An 18,525-nucleotide genomic window follows, 5' to 3' on the forward strand; every position below is an offset into this window, starting at 1 on the left:
GCGTTAACTGTTCCGTCGAAAGTCGCAGGCCTCTCTTCGTTGCTTAGCCGACACCGAGATGCACTCCCTTATGCAACCCGCTTCATGAGGAGAAACCCCAACCACACGTACCATCCGCAACCCAAGCAGGCTTGGGATCTAGTCTACTCATTAATATCACTAGCAACACAGAAATGGAAGCAAATATTTTAAACAATTTAGTGTTCTCATAAATATCTCCAACAAAAGTACCATATTCAAATGGATCATCCCAATTAATCAGTTAGTGTTGATTGACAGAGGGCTTTGTATTCGATGCGGGACGTTTTGAGATTGACAGTCATGGATTTAGACTCCGTTCTGCAACGACCGTATATTTCTCGCCGAGGCGTTCATTCAAACCGTTGTCGTTGACAACGGGATGCAGTTTCCTGGCACCCATTTCGCAAATGCAGATGGTATCCAGAGGAATTTCCTTCGCCCAAATGAAAGGATAGCCCTGTGACGGTGGGAGAAACGGTGGGAAAGGAGTGTCCGGATAGCTTTCATGGTTGGAGGAAATAATGTTTTTGTTGGGGATTGGCGAAGACTTCGCACGGCTGTGGTGATTTTTGCTATTCTCGTAAGATACAGCAGGAGCTGGATGTGGGATAGTTTGATTATCATCGGAGTAGTAGTTACAATATTGAGAAATCAGGTTGCGAGCATCAAATGTAAGGCGTTCGGGTAGAGTTCTGCTCTTTGAATCTTTGTTCTGGCCCTGTCGGCCACGAACGTAAATGGTATTGACAAGAGTCGCGTGCAGGAGGAGTGGTTGTGGTTGCGGTTTTGGGTCTCGGGTTCTTACAGTTATGGATGGGTCCGGGTTTCTCGACGCGCCAGGGGGTTCGGAGAGAGTTTTGCTTTCTCGTGAGTGTGAAGACACATCAATAGAACTGCTACCGGACTCAAAGGCCTGGTGGCAGTCTTGGACAAAGCGAATGGTCGGCTTTTGTCTTCCTGCTGGTCTTCTATCAGACTCGCTTTGGATGAAGCCAGCTTCGATGAATTTGTCACGGAGCTTGATGCAAAACGGTAGCAAGCGGCCTGTAGGGTCGATCGGGGATGCATATAGTATTGATGCTGACCTGACTTGCGGCAGAGCATGTAATGACTCAAGAGAAATGGTCAATGGCGATGATGGGTGAAGGGCACTTCTTTGCTGTGTGTGGGTGGCTCGCTCTGCTTCGTTCATCAGCTCTGCCAGATCGATGGATTGGAAAAAAGCAAGAGCTTGACCGAGACGCTCTTTATTGGTAAGGCTCATCACCCCAAGAGTAAGGTGAAGCGTGCCCAGAGGACGAAAGGCTGTGCTGGGAAGACCCAGGCTGAAGGTGGCCCCTTGGCCATTGGGGGTCGATTGAAAAGGTGACCCGGGCTCAGCGAGATGGGCGGTTTTAAAGGCAACAAGTGACAATTCCAGCTGCGGCAGCGATTTAGTGTTTACTAGAGGGAGACACAGGAAGTGCGTCAATTGCGGCCGCTTTTGCCGCTTTTCTGGACGAGGTTTGTGGGACTGATGCCTGGATATGCCAGCGGCCTCCGTCATAATGTACCTGTATCTCAACGAATGTGATGGCAGCATCAAACAAAACTACTGATTGCACGGGCCAGTCGCCGAAAATGTCTTGAGATAGTTGCTGCCCGGAAGAAGCCAGAAGCCGGAAGTCAGAAGTAAGTAGTAAGCTTAGGTTCAATTTGCACGGACCAGGACCCACAAACCTTGTGTCAACCTCGTGGGAATCATATTTCCTTTGGCCACGGCTGAGCTACAGGCCACACAAAGGGGGTTATCCAATGCTTTTAGCATGGTCCGCATATTGCAAGACTCTATTAGCACTGAGCTGTGCTCCATAGTTGGCAAATTAACAATGCTATGGGTGAAAAACCATGACTCCATCTCTCATCCCGGTGATATCCCAACGCGTCACACAAGTGCGGTCCCTAGGATCTGCGACACAAACAGAATCCGGCAATGAAAAGTCCGTCTGAAAAGAAAAACACTCTGGCATATCAAGAGACAGGCAGCTAGAAGCAGAGGAAGAGGTTGCTCGGGTGCGAATACTTCTGGCTCTGATTTCGCCCCGCTTGAAGTCCTTGCTGGGTTGAAGAATCTTTTGGGACGCTAAGTAAAATCTTTGCACCGGCTTCTGTAGTAACAGTGCTGATAACTGGGCTCTGGCGTACCGAAAACCATCGGACACACCCTCGAAGATGAATTATAACATTGCCATCTTTGGGGGAGTGACAATACACACATACCATGGTTAACATTGCCATCTTTGGGGGAGTGACAATACACACATACCATGGTGTTTTACTTTGGGTGGGCACGTAAACGTTTAATGGGGCCTTTGATGGAATTTCAGTGTGTGAAACGATGAGATGGTCGGTACCAGTTTACTTGGTGATAAAAAAAACTTGATCTTTTCTCTCTCTCTCTCTATCCTTTCTCCCTCTGAAAGATTTAACCATGGCAGGCATAGATTTTAGAGTTCGAGAAATCACCACGAAAGATCAATTTGCACGCTTGAACGATGTGCTTTGGACAGCTAACTTCCATCCATACGAGTTGAGTATTCCACTTGACAATTTATACAACAATCCACAAATTAACCACATCGCTCCTCCAGACCTGCGTTCATAATCTTCCACGCTGTCAGCGGCCATACGGCAGAAGACCGCGCCAGAGACAAAGCCACAGATACAGATCTTCAATGGACCAAACACGAGCAGACATGTGGTTCTCACTACATCTATGCCATTGAAAAGTCAACGGGCCGAGTCGTAGGTGGCTGTCAATGGATATTCTACCACGAGAATCCCTTCCCCAACGGTCCGCATCCAGTACCTTGCACCTGGTATCCCGCCGGATCTGAGCGCGCCGAGTACGCCTCCCACGTCGCGACCCAACTCCTGTTTCCACGACAGTGCTGGTTCCAGCGACCTCATGCGGGTGTGTCATGCTTAGTTGAGGTGAACTAGGGCTTGACAGAGAACTGACGGTGTTTGTTAGGTGTGAATCGATTGGGTGTTCATCCAGACTTTCGTCGTCGTGGAATTGGGCAGCTTTTGCTGCAGTGGGGCCATAAGAGAGTTGATGCTTGGGGTTATGAGACTTTCATTGAGTCGGGACCTTTAGGGAGGTGGTTGTTTGAAGGATATGGGTATGTGAAGGTGATGGGGTTGCATATTGACTGTGAGCGGAAGAATCCCAGTGAAGAATGGGAAAGACTAGTGCGTGAGTGTCGACCACCGGGGATTCTGCTGCTTTGGAGACCTCCAAAAGGTGTATGGGATGAGACTGTGCCTGAGGGGCCTTGGGTAGTTACGGCTGAAACGTGGAATTAGCCTTCACTCTTACAACTAGAATGGGGAAAAACACATATCTTTGCGCGAATTTAATTTTTGAAACTGCACCACAACGCCTTGGGCTACAGCCTCCATTTTAACTGCAAGTTAATTGTAACTTCCGGCTACATCTCTTGATACCAATCCTATATTGGTCCAAGTATAGTGCAGCCGGGGAGCGCGTAGCCGCCCCTTTTAGGGGGCCGCGAAAACTCTACACGAAATACTAACGAGCGTATATTAGATATAAACTACGACGTGCGCTAGCTACTAAATTAAATTAGCGGTAATAACTCTATTAAAGTCCCAAGGTAGGGTTTAGACTACTTAAAAGGTATTTAAGAGCTTACTACTAACCTTATCAAGAACCCTACCGGTGTCACGGTGCGAACCGTGATGCTTAGTAAGAGGAAGATCACGGCACGTGATCTCCGACCTGTTTATCTGAACTTCAGTTCTAGATCCTGTTGTAGCTCTTCGAGCTACGTCTTGTATAATAGCCTGCCCCTGTCTGTACCTGTCAATGGGAATCTGATCTGTTATGACCTGTTCCTACCAGTCATCTCCTATCATACCGTCCTGCCAGCCCGCACCCTGACAAGTACACTCCACTACGTTTATTAAATAATTTCTTTTATAATATAGGTTTAGGTATAGTTTTGCGTTTATAGGGTTAAATAGGTTACGGGAATAGGCTGATTCCGCACTCTTTACTTCGGCATCATCTGTCTACTTTGGGAGCGACCCCGCTCGGCGTTGGGTCTCGAGTTCTTGCTTCGGTTGGAGAAGCGCCTGCATAGTCATACGCAACTAGTTAGACTGCAACAGGGTAACTGAACTTTGATTGATTGATTGATTACAACTAGAGTATGAGGAACTGTGGGATTTGCGCCAAAAATCTCCGCTTTGGGGGGCCAGAAATGGCTGCCTTTCTACCCGTAACTTTGGATCTCTAGTCACTCCTTAGCCGCCCACTGTCCTATAACACCACTTTTCTGCACTCCAGCACTTTCAGTCATCCTCCGGTCCTGATGTTGACGCTCGACTTAGTTGTTCCCTTCGTTTCTACTGGCGACCAAAAACGACACCCAAAATGGCTCCCCGTCAGCTAGCTTCAAATTCCCTCCCTTTTAACCCAATCCACGCTTTGCCTCCTTTCCTTTTCGATGTCCTCGCACCTCCTATTATCTCATCCTCGTGACCTCCGCCTTAAGCTGACCTCGACATTGTCGTTTCCCTATTACGCAAACTTTCCACCCTAGTATTTGTATCTGACTTGGGCTTCCGCAGAACCCAACCGGATACGAATCTCGACCCAGCAGAAACCCAGGCTGGGGTAGACTTTGTAATTTTTAGTAAATCACATGTATATCCATATAAGTTTTTAGATATCTCATCAATCCACTAGCCGTATAAGGTCTTTCCGCCTAAACTCTCTCGTCAACTGGGAAGCGGGCTTCGACCCCCATGTACCATCACGAGAACGGCAACCTCTCAGCCGGTGAATACAAACTCTGTGACGAAGCCTTCGGATACGGAAAACGGGCGTTACTGAGCTCCTATGGCGTGAACCTGTTTCGGAGTTGCGTTTAGATCATCAACTTCAGAATGACTGTTGGCAATACTGCTGGTGGTGTTATAAATTCCACCCATTCTCTAGATGGAGAGCCTTTCTTTAAAGATGGGGATACAGAAGAAAAAGCCGTCCTGTTCGTGAACTAGTCGGTTGGACGGTGCCTAATATTTGACGGAATTCAAAGTTGCCCGAATGCCTTTACTCCAATGGTCTAGAGTGTTCTTCTTCGTCATACGCTGCGATGCAATGTTGTTTGTCCCAGAATGTTCGCGGGTGGAAATAGGTCTACGCGTCAAGTTAATCAACTACTCTCAGGCCCGCTTCAATGTATTCCAGGTGGAACTATGCTTACAATTAAGAGCATCTTTAAGATGACCCGAGTGTATATTTGATTCGGCAAGTGAGGAACCCTTGGAATACCAAATCAAACACAACCAATTGCTGCTTTTCTCTTGAATTCCACATGGTGCTGCCCATCAAACTCTTGAATGGCGACGACCTCAGCCGTGTCCCAGCAGACACTCCCAAATTTCAGAGGGATTCAAAGAATCGCCACTATTTGCCCTCGGCTCAAGCTGATCTCAACGCTGGCTTTCGTGTCTCGAAGCCCGTTGGCCAAGTCATGTACTTTGAAATATTTGCCGAAGCCGAGAAATTATTATCAAGGAACAAACCTCTGCAGTTCACATATCCCCATGCTGATCACCCAGCCCATCCCAAGGACAGTCTTACAAGCAAACGAGATAAGTTACACACATCTAGCCAACCTTGGAAACTCACTTCATTGCGCTGACAGACTATCCTTGGTATTAGTAGGCTCAGCGAAATGGGCACTATCTCCGAAACTTTGCCGTGGTCTCTGTTCTGTGGCTCAAGTGGAGACAACATAGAAAATTCACCACCAGACCAATATGACATAACACCGAACCGGCATGGACAGAGCGAGAAAGACCTAATGTCAATTTCTAACCGAAGCCAGGGCACCAGTGTGGCTTTGATTGTATCGGAAGAGAGTCAGTCATGCTCAGAGGAAGAGGCCCTGATCACGGTTAGGCCAAATAACTTTGCGAGTGCAAGGAGGAATCTCACTTGGTCAAAATCAATCAGACACCTTTGAACAATACGCAGGGCCGAGTGGCAAGCAAAGTTGAGCTGATGAGCATGATTCATCGGGTTGGAGACTGGCATGGACCTAGAAACCCAACAAGCGTCAGCAAAAGCTGGTAAGGCCTATCATCGCAGAACTCTATCTAACTATCTAAGGAGGTTGGCGTGTGGAGGTTGTCCGATTGGGTTGTATTCAACCTCCTTTCCAAATGTTGTCCGCTCAGGAACCTTACCCGAAGAAGTGAGAGTGTGCGGAGTTGTATGCTGGAGAGACCAGTTTAGATAGCTGAATCCCAAGAAAGTTAGATTAGACGGCGCGGATATAGAAATTCCTGGCTAAAACCAAAAAGCGTCAGCAAAGCTGGTGAGATCCCGTCGCAGAAATCTATCTAACTATCTGTGGAGGTTGGCGTTCCTGCATTAAACCTCCTGTCCAATAGTGTCCGCTATGTGACCTCACCTGGGTGTGTTTTCTGCGGAAGGAAGCTTCGGGATTGGTGTCAGGCGTTTATTTTGACGTTGATAATGAAGGTTTTGGTGGTGTCATGAAGTGGCCTTCGTAGCCCGTTTTGCAGGCCATGGTCATCTTTCATCAGCCAAGGCCTCATTCGATGTGACAAAGAGACAAAAGAAATGACTAAGTCATCAAAAGCAGAGGAGAAAAGGTTTTCCTGTGTCAGCCAATGGACTGGTGAGGTCTTCCAATCGGTGCGAGCCAAAAGAACCGTGGGGTTGATAACGCTGGAGTTCTCACCTAAAGCACGATGGGTGATCATAGGTTGCTCATCCCATGCGTAGAAAGGATTCATCAAGCAGAGTCGACATACATGACCAACATGGACTGGTACCTGGTCTTATTAGCCAAGATACAAGACAACAGATTCTAACGTTCATCATTGCTGGGGGACCATGGGGGAATGATAAGCATGTATGCACGATGAAGTATCAGGAGGCAGGCGTGACGCCATGATACCACGGGGTAATGAGACCAACCCATGGAGATGGAGTTGGTGCAAGAAGGGGAGGGAGAGGGGAGACAGCAAGACAAGACATGAAACACCGAAATATGACAAGGCATCGAAGTGGAAGGAACAAATGATGGAAGGTACTTACCAGTCAACCTGGTCCAGGCGACGTTACCAGCTGGGAGGCTACCAATAGGATATTAGGTCAAACTGGAAAGAAGATGGTCATGAATCTATGCCCATCTGAAGAGGCGAGATAGAACACATCTAGAGAGAAGGACTCGGCTCAAATCTGAAATCTCGTAGACGTGTTAGCCAGGTTGACTTCAGTCCAACATTCGTCTCATAACCCCGACGCCGTAGATGTTGACGGAACACATTGAGCCATCCAAGGAATACTGAGTAAATGGTGACGCAGGTGTCCACAGGACTACTCAATAGAGAAACCCCTCAAAAGAGATACTAGAAAAGACATCGAAGCACTTTGTTTTGTATGATTTCTCTACCCAACGTCATCTCTGTCAAGTGAGCTCGGTGGTCAGATGATCAAAGTTCTACGTCGTCGAAGGCAAATACCGGACGAGTGGCCGGTTACTTGAAGGTTAATAAGTAGAGGATTTGTAGTTTTCATTATTTCATAATTTCACAGTTGAAAGTGCATTTATGGTGACAACGGAGAGCGCAAGACCTGGCGTCCGTGGAGACGAGACTCAGGAAATCTCCTTCTTGCGACCCTCGACAACACGCATAACATCCGCAACGCTATCTTTGTCACCCTTCTTCTTCTTCGGGCCACGCTTTCTCTTTTTCCCGCCTCGCTCGTCGTCAAAATCGAGCAGGGGACCATCTTCCTCCTCTGCGTCTTCGTTGCGGCTTCCTCCGAATCCCATATCCATATCTGCAGCATCCATAGCGTCTCGGTGACGTGCCTCTTCAATAAATCGCTTGTGACGAAGGGCTGCTGTATCAGAAGGCTGGTCTCCTTCACCCTCTGCTGAGGGAGAGGTCTGTCGGAGGGCTGCAGCTCGTTTGAGGGCAGCAAGAATGGTTGGATCTTTGGTGAAGGGGTTGGACCGGTTGACAGGTTCCTCTTCCACTGTTGTCGACGTCCCGGTCCCAAAGTAGTTCTTGTGTTTTGTAGGTGCTGTTTCAAAGGCAGCAGGCTTCTTCTCCTCTTCACCCACAGGAGCCTTTTCAGGTTTGCGAGTAGCCAAATCTGCCACTTCGCCATCTTCATCAGATGATGAGTCGTCTTCGATTCCAGCGAGAGGGTTGTAATCATCACCGACACCGGCAAAGATGTCGTCGTCATCCTCGGGTGCCTCTTTTGCAGCAGCACGGGCAGCAATCTCAGCTGGAATTTCCATGCCGAGGGGCTTGAGAGTTTTATCGGGCATCATAAGGTCTCCGGCAGAAGGCGCAGGCGTTTCAATCGGCTTATCAAGCCACCTAGTCTTCCTCTTCGTATTTCCTTGCGCATCGGTGATGAGGAGTACTTCGCGTCGGCGGCCAGTCTCATCATGTTCAACAAACCGCTTCTTCTCTGGCTTCCCGTCGCTCAACTTCTTGAATTTTGACCCGAGTATAGACTCTGGCGGCGGAGCAGGCGCAGCGGCAGCGGCACGGCTTGCCCTCAATTGCCGTAAGATTTCATCGCGAGTCTTGGGCCTAGCAGGCGGCGGTACCATAGTCCCCTTCTTTTTTTCCTTTTGTTGCTTTGGTGCAGCAGCAAGCTCCTCAAGTCCCTTCTCTTCGATCAGACGCTCGAATTCCTCGTCGACGTCTTCTTTTTCAGGGGGCGGCGCAGGTTTTTCGGCCGCTTGAGACACGTCCTCACCAGCTCTAATCCTTTTCAGCAATTCCATGTCCAGTCCTTTGACCATATGTGTGCTTGCGATGTCACCCCCGACTCCGAGATCTCGGCGGAGTTTGTCGAACGTAGCTTGGTCGATTTGTCCCAACTTAACCATATCCTCTAGTGCCTTGATGCGTGCCTCTAGGCCCATGCTATTCTCATTTTCACCCTCTGCAATGCGTAATTTTGCACGATCCTGGTAGCCGGTCGGTAGCGAGGTACCCTTCGGCGCGGCTGAAGACTTGAATCGCTTGGAAGGTCGATCGCCCTCGCGGCGTTGTTCGAAGAGCTGGCGGGCGAAGTCCACGCCAGTGACTGAACGTCTATAGTAAAGCCACGAAGTTAGCTTCCTCTGAACTAATAGTAATCTGTAAATCTTCCGACGTACGGGGTCATGGGAATACTGGACCGCATTCGTGACCCTAGTGACCCGCCCGTGGTTGCGCCGCCATGCGATGCATCACGACCAGGCGCTGGGCTCTGGTTTTTTGGTTTTGATGACGACTGATCGGCAATTAGCCGGCGAAACTGCTCGTTATTCATTATTCGCGAGCTCAAGTCGCTTGGGATTCAGGTTAAGAAAGGCCTAGTCATGTCAAGAACTGAAGATCCGGCTTGGCACTGATAAGAAATGTCCATGAGTGGTGCAGGTGACCACAGTGCCCTAAGAAAGATGGGCAATTTGGGAAAGTCGCTTCTTTAGTTTCTGTTTTGCTTCGCATATTCCTGATAAATAGCACTGTCTAGCATACCTGAATCGAGGGATAGGCGTTTGGCCTAGCGGTTGTCGTTGGTGGCATTGGCGCACTGCCACTTTGGATCCCCGTCCATCCTCAGCCTGAGTGTGTTGATCTCAAGCTGCCGGATTGCCTATGCCATTTTATTTCAAGTTTTCATTTCTTCTTTTCTAGTGATAACCACGCGACTTGGCAAGTTCTACCCGCAGTCTGACGTTTCTGTTGAGTTCCCGCAGGCCATGCTTCGCAATAGTGAGTTAGCACTGAAAATTTCATCAAGTCCGGCATGGTCTTCACAATCACAGAAGGATCCTCTCAACCCAAAGGGCCATGGCTCATCCGAGGAAACATGCTGGCGCTGCGGGATGCTGCCAGTTGGGGTTCCATGAGCGTGGCGATGATACTCCATAGGTGAATCCAGCTTTCGACAGTTTGACAAACTACATACTGTATGTGAGTGGGATTAACGGTAAGCGTGCGGTATATATATCATGCCTACACAAATTCAAGCACAAGAAGGACAAGAAGATGCGATGCACACAGAGAAGGCCCGCATCTCGCAGGAGTCACCAATTACCCCTATAACAGAATCAAAGGAAAAGAACGAGAGAAGAAAACGCGCGTCGATCCCTCATTAGAAGAGATAGAAAGGAGAAATACATATAGCAAAACAGATTCTTGACAACAGCTTTAGGAGGCCTAATAATGCATTCACAAATCCAACCTAATTTTGGGTTGAACGTAAATTTGTATTTGAATCGTAACTACAGAATGAACGTATTATTGAAAAGCATGTTCGATATACAGTTCAAAAGAGATATAAGCATAGTAGAGATGGAGAGCAACAGAAAAGAAACGAATTAAGCGGCTAAACACCCAATCGCAATTGTTCCCAATTCGACATCGAAAATTCACAAAGTAAAGAATCTAAGAGCATATACAGAAGAATCGCAAAAAGAACCCCTTTTTTGGTGTTCATTAGATAGTCTCCCAGCCACCGCTGTTAATCTCTGCCTCCAGCTTGCGGCTGATAGTCGCAGGGATCGAATGTGACAGCCACACGTCGCGTAGGAGCCGGTCGTACCGCTTCTGGTTGAGGATGAGTTGGCGATTACGGCGGAGGCCGGGGTCAACTTCGCCGTGACGGTCGAGGTATGGCGCGTAATGCCATGACCCGTTCGTGTTGTGTAGGTAGAGAACGGTGCATTTACGAATATTGATGAAAAGGCCGACGTTTTTGCCGCATCTATGACAAGACTGTTTAGCTGGAGAGTGCTTGCAAACAAAATGGGAGGGTATACAGACTTTTTAAGATGCTGGTTGCAGCCGCCAAGCTTGTTTGACATACAGCAGACTGCCTGTGAGCAGAATATTTCTCCGCAGAATAAACAAATACTGGGATCAGTGAGCTCCTTCTTGGAATTGGGGCAACGGCGACGGTTTGCCTCTTCGATCAAGCTATCAAAGTATTTGGGTAGACCGACAAGCTCGAAGATAGTAGGGTGCGACAAACTGGGCCAGAGACGATGATCTTCAAAGCGGATGCCTGAGCGCGAGGCGTTCCAATGGAAGATCCATCCTGAAATGACAGCGTCGAAGGGGCTATTCGTGTTGCGTGCGGGCTTGACGGACATGAGAATCTCATCGATGGAAGGCAGTTGAAGTGCTTTGGTCAGGCGCTCAAGCTCAGAGGACTCCACATCAGCGAATCCTGTATTGGGGAACTCGACGCCGTGCTGAACATGAAGAAGAATAACTGCTTTACGAAGGAATGCTAGTCCATAGCTCGTAAAAAGTCGCCGTACGGCAGTAATTATGCTTGGGGTGGCAGTTTCCTCTCCATCTTTGACGTAGCCACTCTCGGCGGGGAATGAGGAGCCCTCGGCACGGCCGACGGAGTTTGCCTTCAGTTCAGCAACGATCGAGTCGAAGAACTGCTTGGTAACTCCGAATTGCTCCTCAGATAAATCAGCAGCCATATTGTGGTCCTCGGGGTGGGTGGCGAGTTCCTCCTTCAAACCCAGTGGCCAAAGAATGAAAGTGACAGCGACCTTGACAATCTCAGCCACAAAGCACATCCGCACGAGGTGCCTGATGTCGATATTAAGAACCGGAAGCAGAGACAAAGATGATTCTGCGAGGAACACAAAGGTATCCACGGCAAGTAGAGGCTCGATGTTACGGACATCATTGAGCAAAGCTGTGCCACTCAAACAAGGGTGACCGACAAGTAACTGGCAGACCTTTTGACGGTGCATCTCCTGGAACTCACTTGTTGAACGGCCTTTTGATGGTCCCGTCGAGTGAAGACACCCAACAGCAGCGTATGTCAACGCCGTCTCTGACAGAACACGCAGATGGGTAAGCGTCAACGAAGGAATTGTGTCGAGCAGGGTCGAGCCAGGCTCTGACTCGACACCACGCTGCGCGATTTCCACTGCAGTAATGCTGAAACCAAAGCTGCGAATTAGAGAGTCAGTCTGCACAAGATCTTCATTGCCATTTGCCTCAGAAATGTTGTTGAACATCGAATAGACGTGATTTGCCTTGAATGTCTTTGTGAGCCGCCTGTAGCTCTGAAGCAGTTCCGAAATAGGGCTTTCCGAGTGACTTGACACGTGCTGAATTGGACTAGAAGGCGAGAGGTCTTCGGTGGGAGGGAAGACGCCTGGCATTGGCATGCGCGCTGGCGTGATGTAATGTGCAGGTGACGTTGCTGGGAAAGACGAGACCCTCAGTTGATCAATATTGTTAGAAAGCGGTGAGACCAATGACTTAGACAAGTAGTCGACAAAGATGTCAGTATATGGTTGAGGATAGGCCTTCTCCTTCTCCATGAGGACTGGGAAGTTTTGTTGTTGATGCAAAGCGTGCTTTAGGCCTACTTGAATCCATTGGTCGAATGATTCAGAAGGACTGAGTGGGAAAAGGGGAGACTCTTCCTTGCCCTTCCAGGTGATGGGGAGGAATGAATTTCCAAGAGCTTTGCAGAGAGGACAAACAAACTCCTTGAGGTTAGTGTTCTCTGGATGGTGACGCGCAATCTGCTGGGTATGTCGCCGCTGCGTCGCCGTAAAGTACTGCTCAAAACAGGAGTAATGCATGATGTGCCCACAGCCAGTAGTCACAGGCCCACGGAGAGTGCTCTTTGCGTTGAACCCTTTACTGAGCCCAATCTTTTCGCTGATGACTTCACCACCAGAAGAGTCAAGACGTTTAATGGTAGTACGGTTATCTCCGGATACACCAAATGGTCGCACTTCTTCAGCGGACCTGTCCAGACTTGTGGGTGTTCTGAGCACCTCACGAATTCTATCGGAGTCCCTGATATCTGTCTGTCGCATAATTATGCTGTCTTGAACTAAGGCAAAGGTGCCGTAGAGCCTCGAATCGCTGGTCTCTTCCTGGCACAATATACATGTTCCGCTAGGGTACTTCCATAGCTTCTTTTCTGGCGTAGTGTCTGTGTCGGACTCGAGATCACTGAAATCTTCTTCACCCCAATCGATATTACCCTGAGTGTTCAAGAATTGTTGCTGCTGCTGCTGGAACTGCGCCATAACCTTGGCTTGCCTCTCTAGGGCCTGCTTCTTCTTGGCCTCCTTGTCGTTGTCTGCATCAATTGCAGGAGAGTTTGTGTCAATTCGGTCGAAGGGGAATTTAAGAGACGCAGTTGCAGATGAATACGTGCGAGGGCGCTTTTGCCACAGACGTTTGAGAATGTGTCGTATTTTAGGGCCAGATGCCGTAAATTCAGTCGTGACCGAAATTCTCTCCAGTAAACCGACAATGGTCAACTGCCCAGCCTTGATCTCTCGGGTCTTTGACAAAGCATTCCAGTTGAATGAATTAGAATGGTCTTCTGCCATATCAGTTTCCTCAGAATCATCTTCTAACACTGCTGCAAGGATAAGATGCAGAATCACTTGAAGGAAAGTCTCAACACGTGTCGGTGGGATAGTTGGTGTACACTCTTTCGATGAGATGACGTATTCCAAACATTGGTGAACAATCTGTGCAAACAGCATCGTTCCAGCAAATCGGGGAAGATCTGAGAACACGCCGGAGCTGATGGGTCGAAGTTTTGGCTCAAAAACAATGTCAGAGGCATTCTTGCCTGTATTCTTCGCCATCCATTCCTTGCATATATTCTCTGCTTCGTCTCTTTGGTTTTTGGTATAGTGTGCGCTATATGGATCAATAAGATCAAGGTGTTCGGGCTTTAATTCGAAAGTACCAGAGTCACTCAGGCCTTCGGGTGGGCGGAAGTTGGCGACATCTTCCAACACATCTTGGAACATGTCCGAGTCTAGAAGCTTGTCGCTAAGGCGGGTTGAAAGGTCGGAGAAAGATAGCGGCTTGAAGCACAAGACATGAGCAATGTCACGTTTGATGTTTTCATGGGTGAGGTGAGTGCTGTCATCGATGGCAGTCAAAGATGTTCGGTCTGTCAGGAGAATTACCAGTAGATGAACAAATTCCTCTGCCACATCCACAATTTGGGCATCTTCATATCCCGAACGGGGCATGTAGTTCCGAGCCATCCACTCGACCATGCCAAAGCGGTGTGCAATGGAAGCAAGAACTCTGCTAGGATCACAAGTAACTAGGGCGGTCTGGAGAAGGAAGATATCTCTGTAGTAGGCAAAGTCACGAGAAGAGACTCCACGGTACTGTGACATTTGATGCCGAAGACTGAGGCCATTACGAACCCACATACCAGCCTTCATTTGCGCCAGCCAAGCGCAAACTCGGAGTGGATAATCAAACATAGCCAGAACCAAGTCCTCCGGTCCAAGAGTAAGCAAAACATCATCAACGCTACTAGGGTTGGTAGTCTTGGCGGCATGGATCTTCCTTCTCGCTGCATTAGCAGCGTCAAAGAGAACGTCGCGCATGGTAGCGCTGTCTATGTCTCGTCCACATTCAACGAGCCATGATAAGGTGTAGTGAAGGGCGTGGTGGAAACTGATAGACCCACGTTCAACCACAAATTCCACCACCCGGTGACAAGGGACTTGGCCAGAAGCGCCAACCTCGAAGTCGAAAGGTGGCAGTAGCTTGAATCGTACTTCATCCTTTATTTCTGCCTGGTCGAACCGCTTGCGTTCTATACCAGCTGAATTGAGGATTGCTGTAGTAGTGGTGGTCTCAATTGCCCTCAAAAGGTTGTCGCCATTGTCAGTTTCAGGGTCGCGGAAAGACTCGCAAAATTGGCGGCAAAGTCGGTTGATCTCTCGCATGAGAATGGACGCACTGATCCAAGCGTCTGTTTCGTATTCAACATGTTCACCAACGGCGCGGACATTGGGGCAGATGCCCTGTGACAGCTTCACGAGATCGAGGAACTGAGGAAGATATTGTTCCTCAGTCCGCACACGGTGTTGGACATATTCAGATTGGAGAAGGTATCGGAGGTCAAGGAAGAAGTGGTAGAGACGCCTGTTTGTAACTGAGCCAGCATCAAATGCCAGCGTGGCGTTGGGGTCGACTGATTGCGGATCACCGACTTGTCTGGTGGTTAAGAATGTGTAGAGGATAGACATCACCTTCGTGAGGAAGTTGCCTCGCACAACAATCTCTTCTGTGATTGAAGGGGTCGTGAGAAGCTGCAATGAAAGGTTGACAATCGAGTGATCCGGCTCTCGATCCGCGATGAGGTACAGTTGAGCCAGAGCTGTGTACAATGCAGACAAACGAAGAGCCATAATGCGCTTAAACTGTGGAACATTGACAACAGTGCTGATGTAGAGATCGCGCAAGTCGGTTCGTGTCTTCTTCCACAACCTCAAGTCATAGAGCACCAACCAGTCTAGGCGAGTTCGCTGCCACAGGTCTTCATACAAAGGTACTTTTTCGCCTGGGCCGGGAATGGGCGGCCGGACTTGCCAGTGACTGTCTGTGTTCGAAGGCCTTTGTCGGTACGAACCAGGAGTCTTGGGAATGGGAATATAACCAGCAGGGCCGGATTCAGGGCCGGGACTTTGAGGTTCAGACGGACCTCGTTCGACAGAGGACCGAGCTGCAGTTTGAGCGGGTGCCGGTCGAGGAGGTGGGGGCTGTGTGCCAGTAAGTCCGGCGAAAATACGTTCAGCTAAAGCAAGTTCTTCATCTGCACCCGCCAAAATCATATCTTCGTCGTCTTCTTGATCACGAGAGAGTTCAATGTCCATTTCATCGTCATCTTCATCATCAGCATCGTGGGCTTCGACATAGTCTTCATCTTCGTCTTCGTCTATAACATCGTCCTCAAGCATATCGTCTTCGTCATCGTCGGTGGTCAAGATGACCTGACCGTGGTTAGGCAAATTGATCAGCAGCGTACGACCTGGAAGGATTTCAGTTTGCTGATGATCGTCAATTCCCTTCATGCCGATATCTTCGTTATAACCCGCGCTGCCTTTTTTCCAGGACGTGAGCATTTCTTCGCAGATGATTTGTCTGAAAATTTCATTATCCTCGAGGATTTCACAGCCGGCAATGTCAGCCAACCACTCCACTATCGTTGTGCACATTTGCTCGCGGAAAGTATCTCGCGAGGAGCGCACCGTGACGGTAACCTTAATCTCCTCAATTATCTTAGAAACACCCAAGAGTCTGTTCAGGTCCTTCGAATACTTGATCGCACTGCGGCCCATATCGTTTGTTTCTTGGGCCCGCGCAATGCCAAAGCTATCTCTTTCACGGCAAGCACGCGTGACCTGATGAGAGACATCGCGAATTGTATGCTTTTCATCATTCCACAGCATGACCACAAATTCCGGTTCTTCTTCCTCTTCATCGCCAGCGCCATACCAGTCCGGACGCAACCGAGAGGCCTCCTCATCTTGCCTGATACTCTCGACAGTCTTCGGTAGCCGCAGTTGCTCAGGGGAGCAAGAAATAACATCGCAGAAGTAGTCGAGCACACGGGATATAGTCAAGCGAATCGAGGCCACAAGCTCAGAAGGCAGTACCCGCTGCGCTCTTTCCTTGCCCTTTGTATTACCACTATCGGTATGAATTGCGCAAAATAGCGGAAGGCGCCATGCTTCGTCATCACCACAGTCACAACAGCCACAATTTCCAGATGAAAGCGAAATCTGATATTGATGTCCAGTGTGATCCGAGGAATCGAAGCATCGACTACACAACACGCATGTATCATCTGCAGCACAGGTCACGCATCGGTATGTGGCTTCCCCAGCACGGAAGATATGACCGCAGCGCTTGCCCCGCGCCGCCTCGCTGTACTCTGCTCCTTCCCGGGCACCTTGAGCCTCTGCCAGTTTCCATGGTCCGGCCGGAGTTCCTTCTGGGAACAGCTGCTGTACTAGATCTGTGTTGTGTCCGACAAGCGATCGGAAGAGAAGCTCTAGCAGTTCCTTCTCAGCAGCGGGGCCATAGCGGAAGTTGTGTTTCTTGGGTAACCGGAGAAGACCATCACCGAGCAGCTTCTCACAATCCCCGAGCGTGAACATGATTTTATGTGGCCGGTTTATCGTAGTAGCCGCTCGGGCTATCACAAATGAGTGATGGGACGGAGCTCCGTTGTTGCGACAATGCGCTCAAGGTAGTAATGGTCCGACGCAGGTGGTTTCTTCGCGGGTATGCAGGCGGAAAACAAATTTCAAGTGAGAATTGAAGAGGTCGGTCTGGATCGAGTCGATGGAGTTCTCAGATGTAGTTCAAGTTGCTCACACAGTGATGCTTTGTGGTGGGGGGGGGAAGTGAGAGCAACGGGTGAGGGTTGACCAATGCAGGCGAGCAGATCAGCACATTTACCGGTGAAGTCATACGCGATTTAATTTTGAATATGGAGCTCAAGGTCCAAAAGGTCAACAAAAATTAAGAGAAATCAAATTAAGAGTGTCCGTAGAGACTGGAAGGTAACATTTTTCGCTATGACATCGATGGAACCGGTCTCCCAGTAAACGCCACAGCCACACTACGGCCTGACCTACAGAAAACACGCCACCGTTTCGACAATTGAAGTTATTAAAGACAAAAGTCTGCCGTATTAACGGCCTCTGTATTTGACGATGTAAGACTAGTACTCTGATCTGTTAGGGACGTTTTCTGTGAAAACACTCTGCTATGTTTCCCCAACGTTCGCTTTAGATGTATACAAAGCCAGTCAAAAGGCATAAACCGTACAGAGAATCAGGGAGAATGAAAGCCAAAATCCGAATTTCCATCTATCACATATAAGCCCACATATAGGATGAGAAACAACAGGCACGAGTTTTGGTGGCTTTTTCATGCCCCTTTACCCGCGGTAAGATAAACCCAATATCACCTTCGGTAAGTGCATTCACTCGTCTTCCTCCTCCTTAACCATGTAGCGGTGCTTGATGTCCTTCCATTGACGCTATTAATTGAGATAAATAGTCAGCGTTGGTCCTAGCCTCGGGTATTGTAGTCCATCGGGAAAGAGGTTCACATACGCCCTGGTTCCAGCTATCCCAGACCTTGTTGGAGGTGATGTCGAAGGCGCTATTTGACAGTGGATGGTCAGTGTTCTGTATAAGTTGTACAGCATGTCTCAACACGCTCGGAGACTGGTTGTAAACGCACAGCTCAAAAGCGAAGGCGCCAGCAAAAGCAGTGGTCAGGAGAACAGTATTCTTGCGAATGAAGGTCCTAAACACAACGAAGAGTACCTCAGTTAGATCTCAATTGGAAAATTCCGCGGTCGTAGGGTCTAGAAAGGGGAGACATGCGAGTAGATAGCGTTTGCGAGCTGTCATAGGAGAGATCAGTAAGTGTTGGACATAGCAGTACAATTAGGAGCACTGGAAGAGTGAGTGTAAACATACGCCAGCCATTGTGAGAGATTGGGGTGTTTTCACACGACCTAAATTAGAGAATCGACAAGAGGATGGGGCAACGAAAGTTGAAGTTGTGAGGGTGAAGTTGCGAAGGTTGAATCTGCGG

General features: G+C 48.8%; 5 protein-coding genes across 5 annotated transcripts; 1 reads left to right on the top strand and 4 right to left on the bottom strand.

Moving 5' to 3' along the window:
- Positions 1 to 319: 319 nt before the first annotated feature.
- On the bottom strand, positions 320 to 1,567 carry Pdw03_6826 (Sucrose/H+ symporter, plant; the record flags this gene model as incomplete). Its single annotated transcript, XM_014681147.1, has 1 exon — positions 320 to 1,567. The coding sequence occupies one exon, from the start codon at positions 1,565 to 1,567 to the stop codon at positions 320 to 322; it is 1,248 nt and encodes a 415-aa protein (XP_014536633.1).
- Positions 1,568 to 2,491: 924 nt separating this feature from the next.
- Positions 2,492 to 3,369, top strand: Pdw03_6827 (Acyl-CoA N-acyltransferase; the record flags this gene model as incomplete). Its single annotated transcript, XM_066101464.1, has 3 exons — positions 2,492 to 2,589; positions 2,652 to 2,974; positions 3,035 to 3,369. The coding sequence occupies 3 exons, from the start codon at positions 2,492 to 2,494 to the stop codon at positions 3,367 to 3,369; spliced, it is 756 nt and encodes a 251-aa protein (XP_065956547.1).
- Positions 3,370 to 7,727: 4,358 nt separating this feature from the next.
- Pdw03_6828 (RED-like, N-terminal) lies at positions 7,728 to 9,415 on the bottom strand (the record flags this gene model as incomplete). Its single annotated transcript, XM_014681146.1, has 2 exons — positions 7,728 to 9,195; positions 9,261 to 9,415. 2 exons carry the CDS (start codon positions 9,413 to 9,415, stop codon positions 7,728 to 7,730), a joined length of 1,623 nt encoding a protein of 540 aa, XP_014536632.1.
- A 1,172-nt stretch (positions 9,416 to 10,587) lies between these two features.
- On the bottom strand, positions 10,588 to 17,069 carry Pdw03_6829 (Ubiquitin-protein ligase E3 component (UBR1), putative; the record flags this gene model as incomplete). Its single annotated transcript, XM_014681145.1, has 2 exons — positions 10,588 to 10,855; positions 10,915 to 17,069. The coding sequence occupies 2 exons, from the start codon at positions 17,067 to 17,069 to the stop codon at positions 10,588 to 10,590; spliced, it is 6,423 nt and encodes a 2,140-aa protein (XP_014536631.1).
- An 833-nt stretch (positions 17,070 to 17,902) lies between these two features.
- Positions 17,903 to 18,416, bottom strand: Pdw03_6830 (Ubiquinol-cytochrome C reductase, UQCRX/QCR9-like; the record flags this gene model as incomplete). Its single annotated transcript, XM_014681144.1, has 5 exons — positions 17,903 to 17,959; positions 18,036 to 18,084; positions 18,166 to 18,231; positions 18,312 to 18,331; positions 18,408 to 18,416. 5 exons carry the CDS (start codon positions 18,414 to 18,416, stop codon positions 17,903 to 17,905), a joined length of 201 nt encoding a protein of 66 aa, XP_014536630.1.
- Between the last annotated feature and the right edge of the window lie 109 nt (positions 18,417 to 18,525).

The sequence above is a fragment of the Penicillium digitatum genome, chromosome 2 (assembly GCF_016767815.1).
Source record: "Penicillium digitatum chromosome 2, complete sequence".
Classification (NCBI taxonomy): Eukaryota; Fungi; Ascomycota; class Eurotiomycetes; order Eurotiales; family Aspergillaceae; genus Penicillium; species Penicillium digitatum.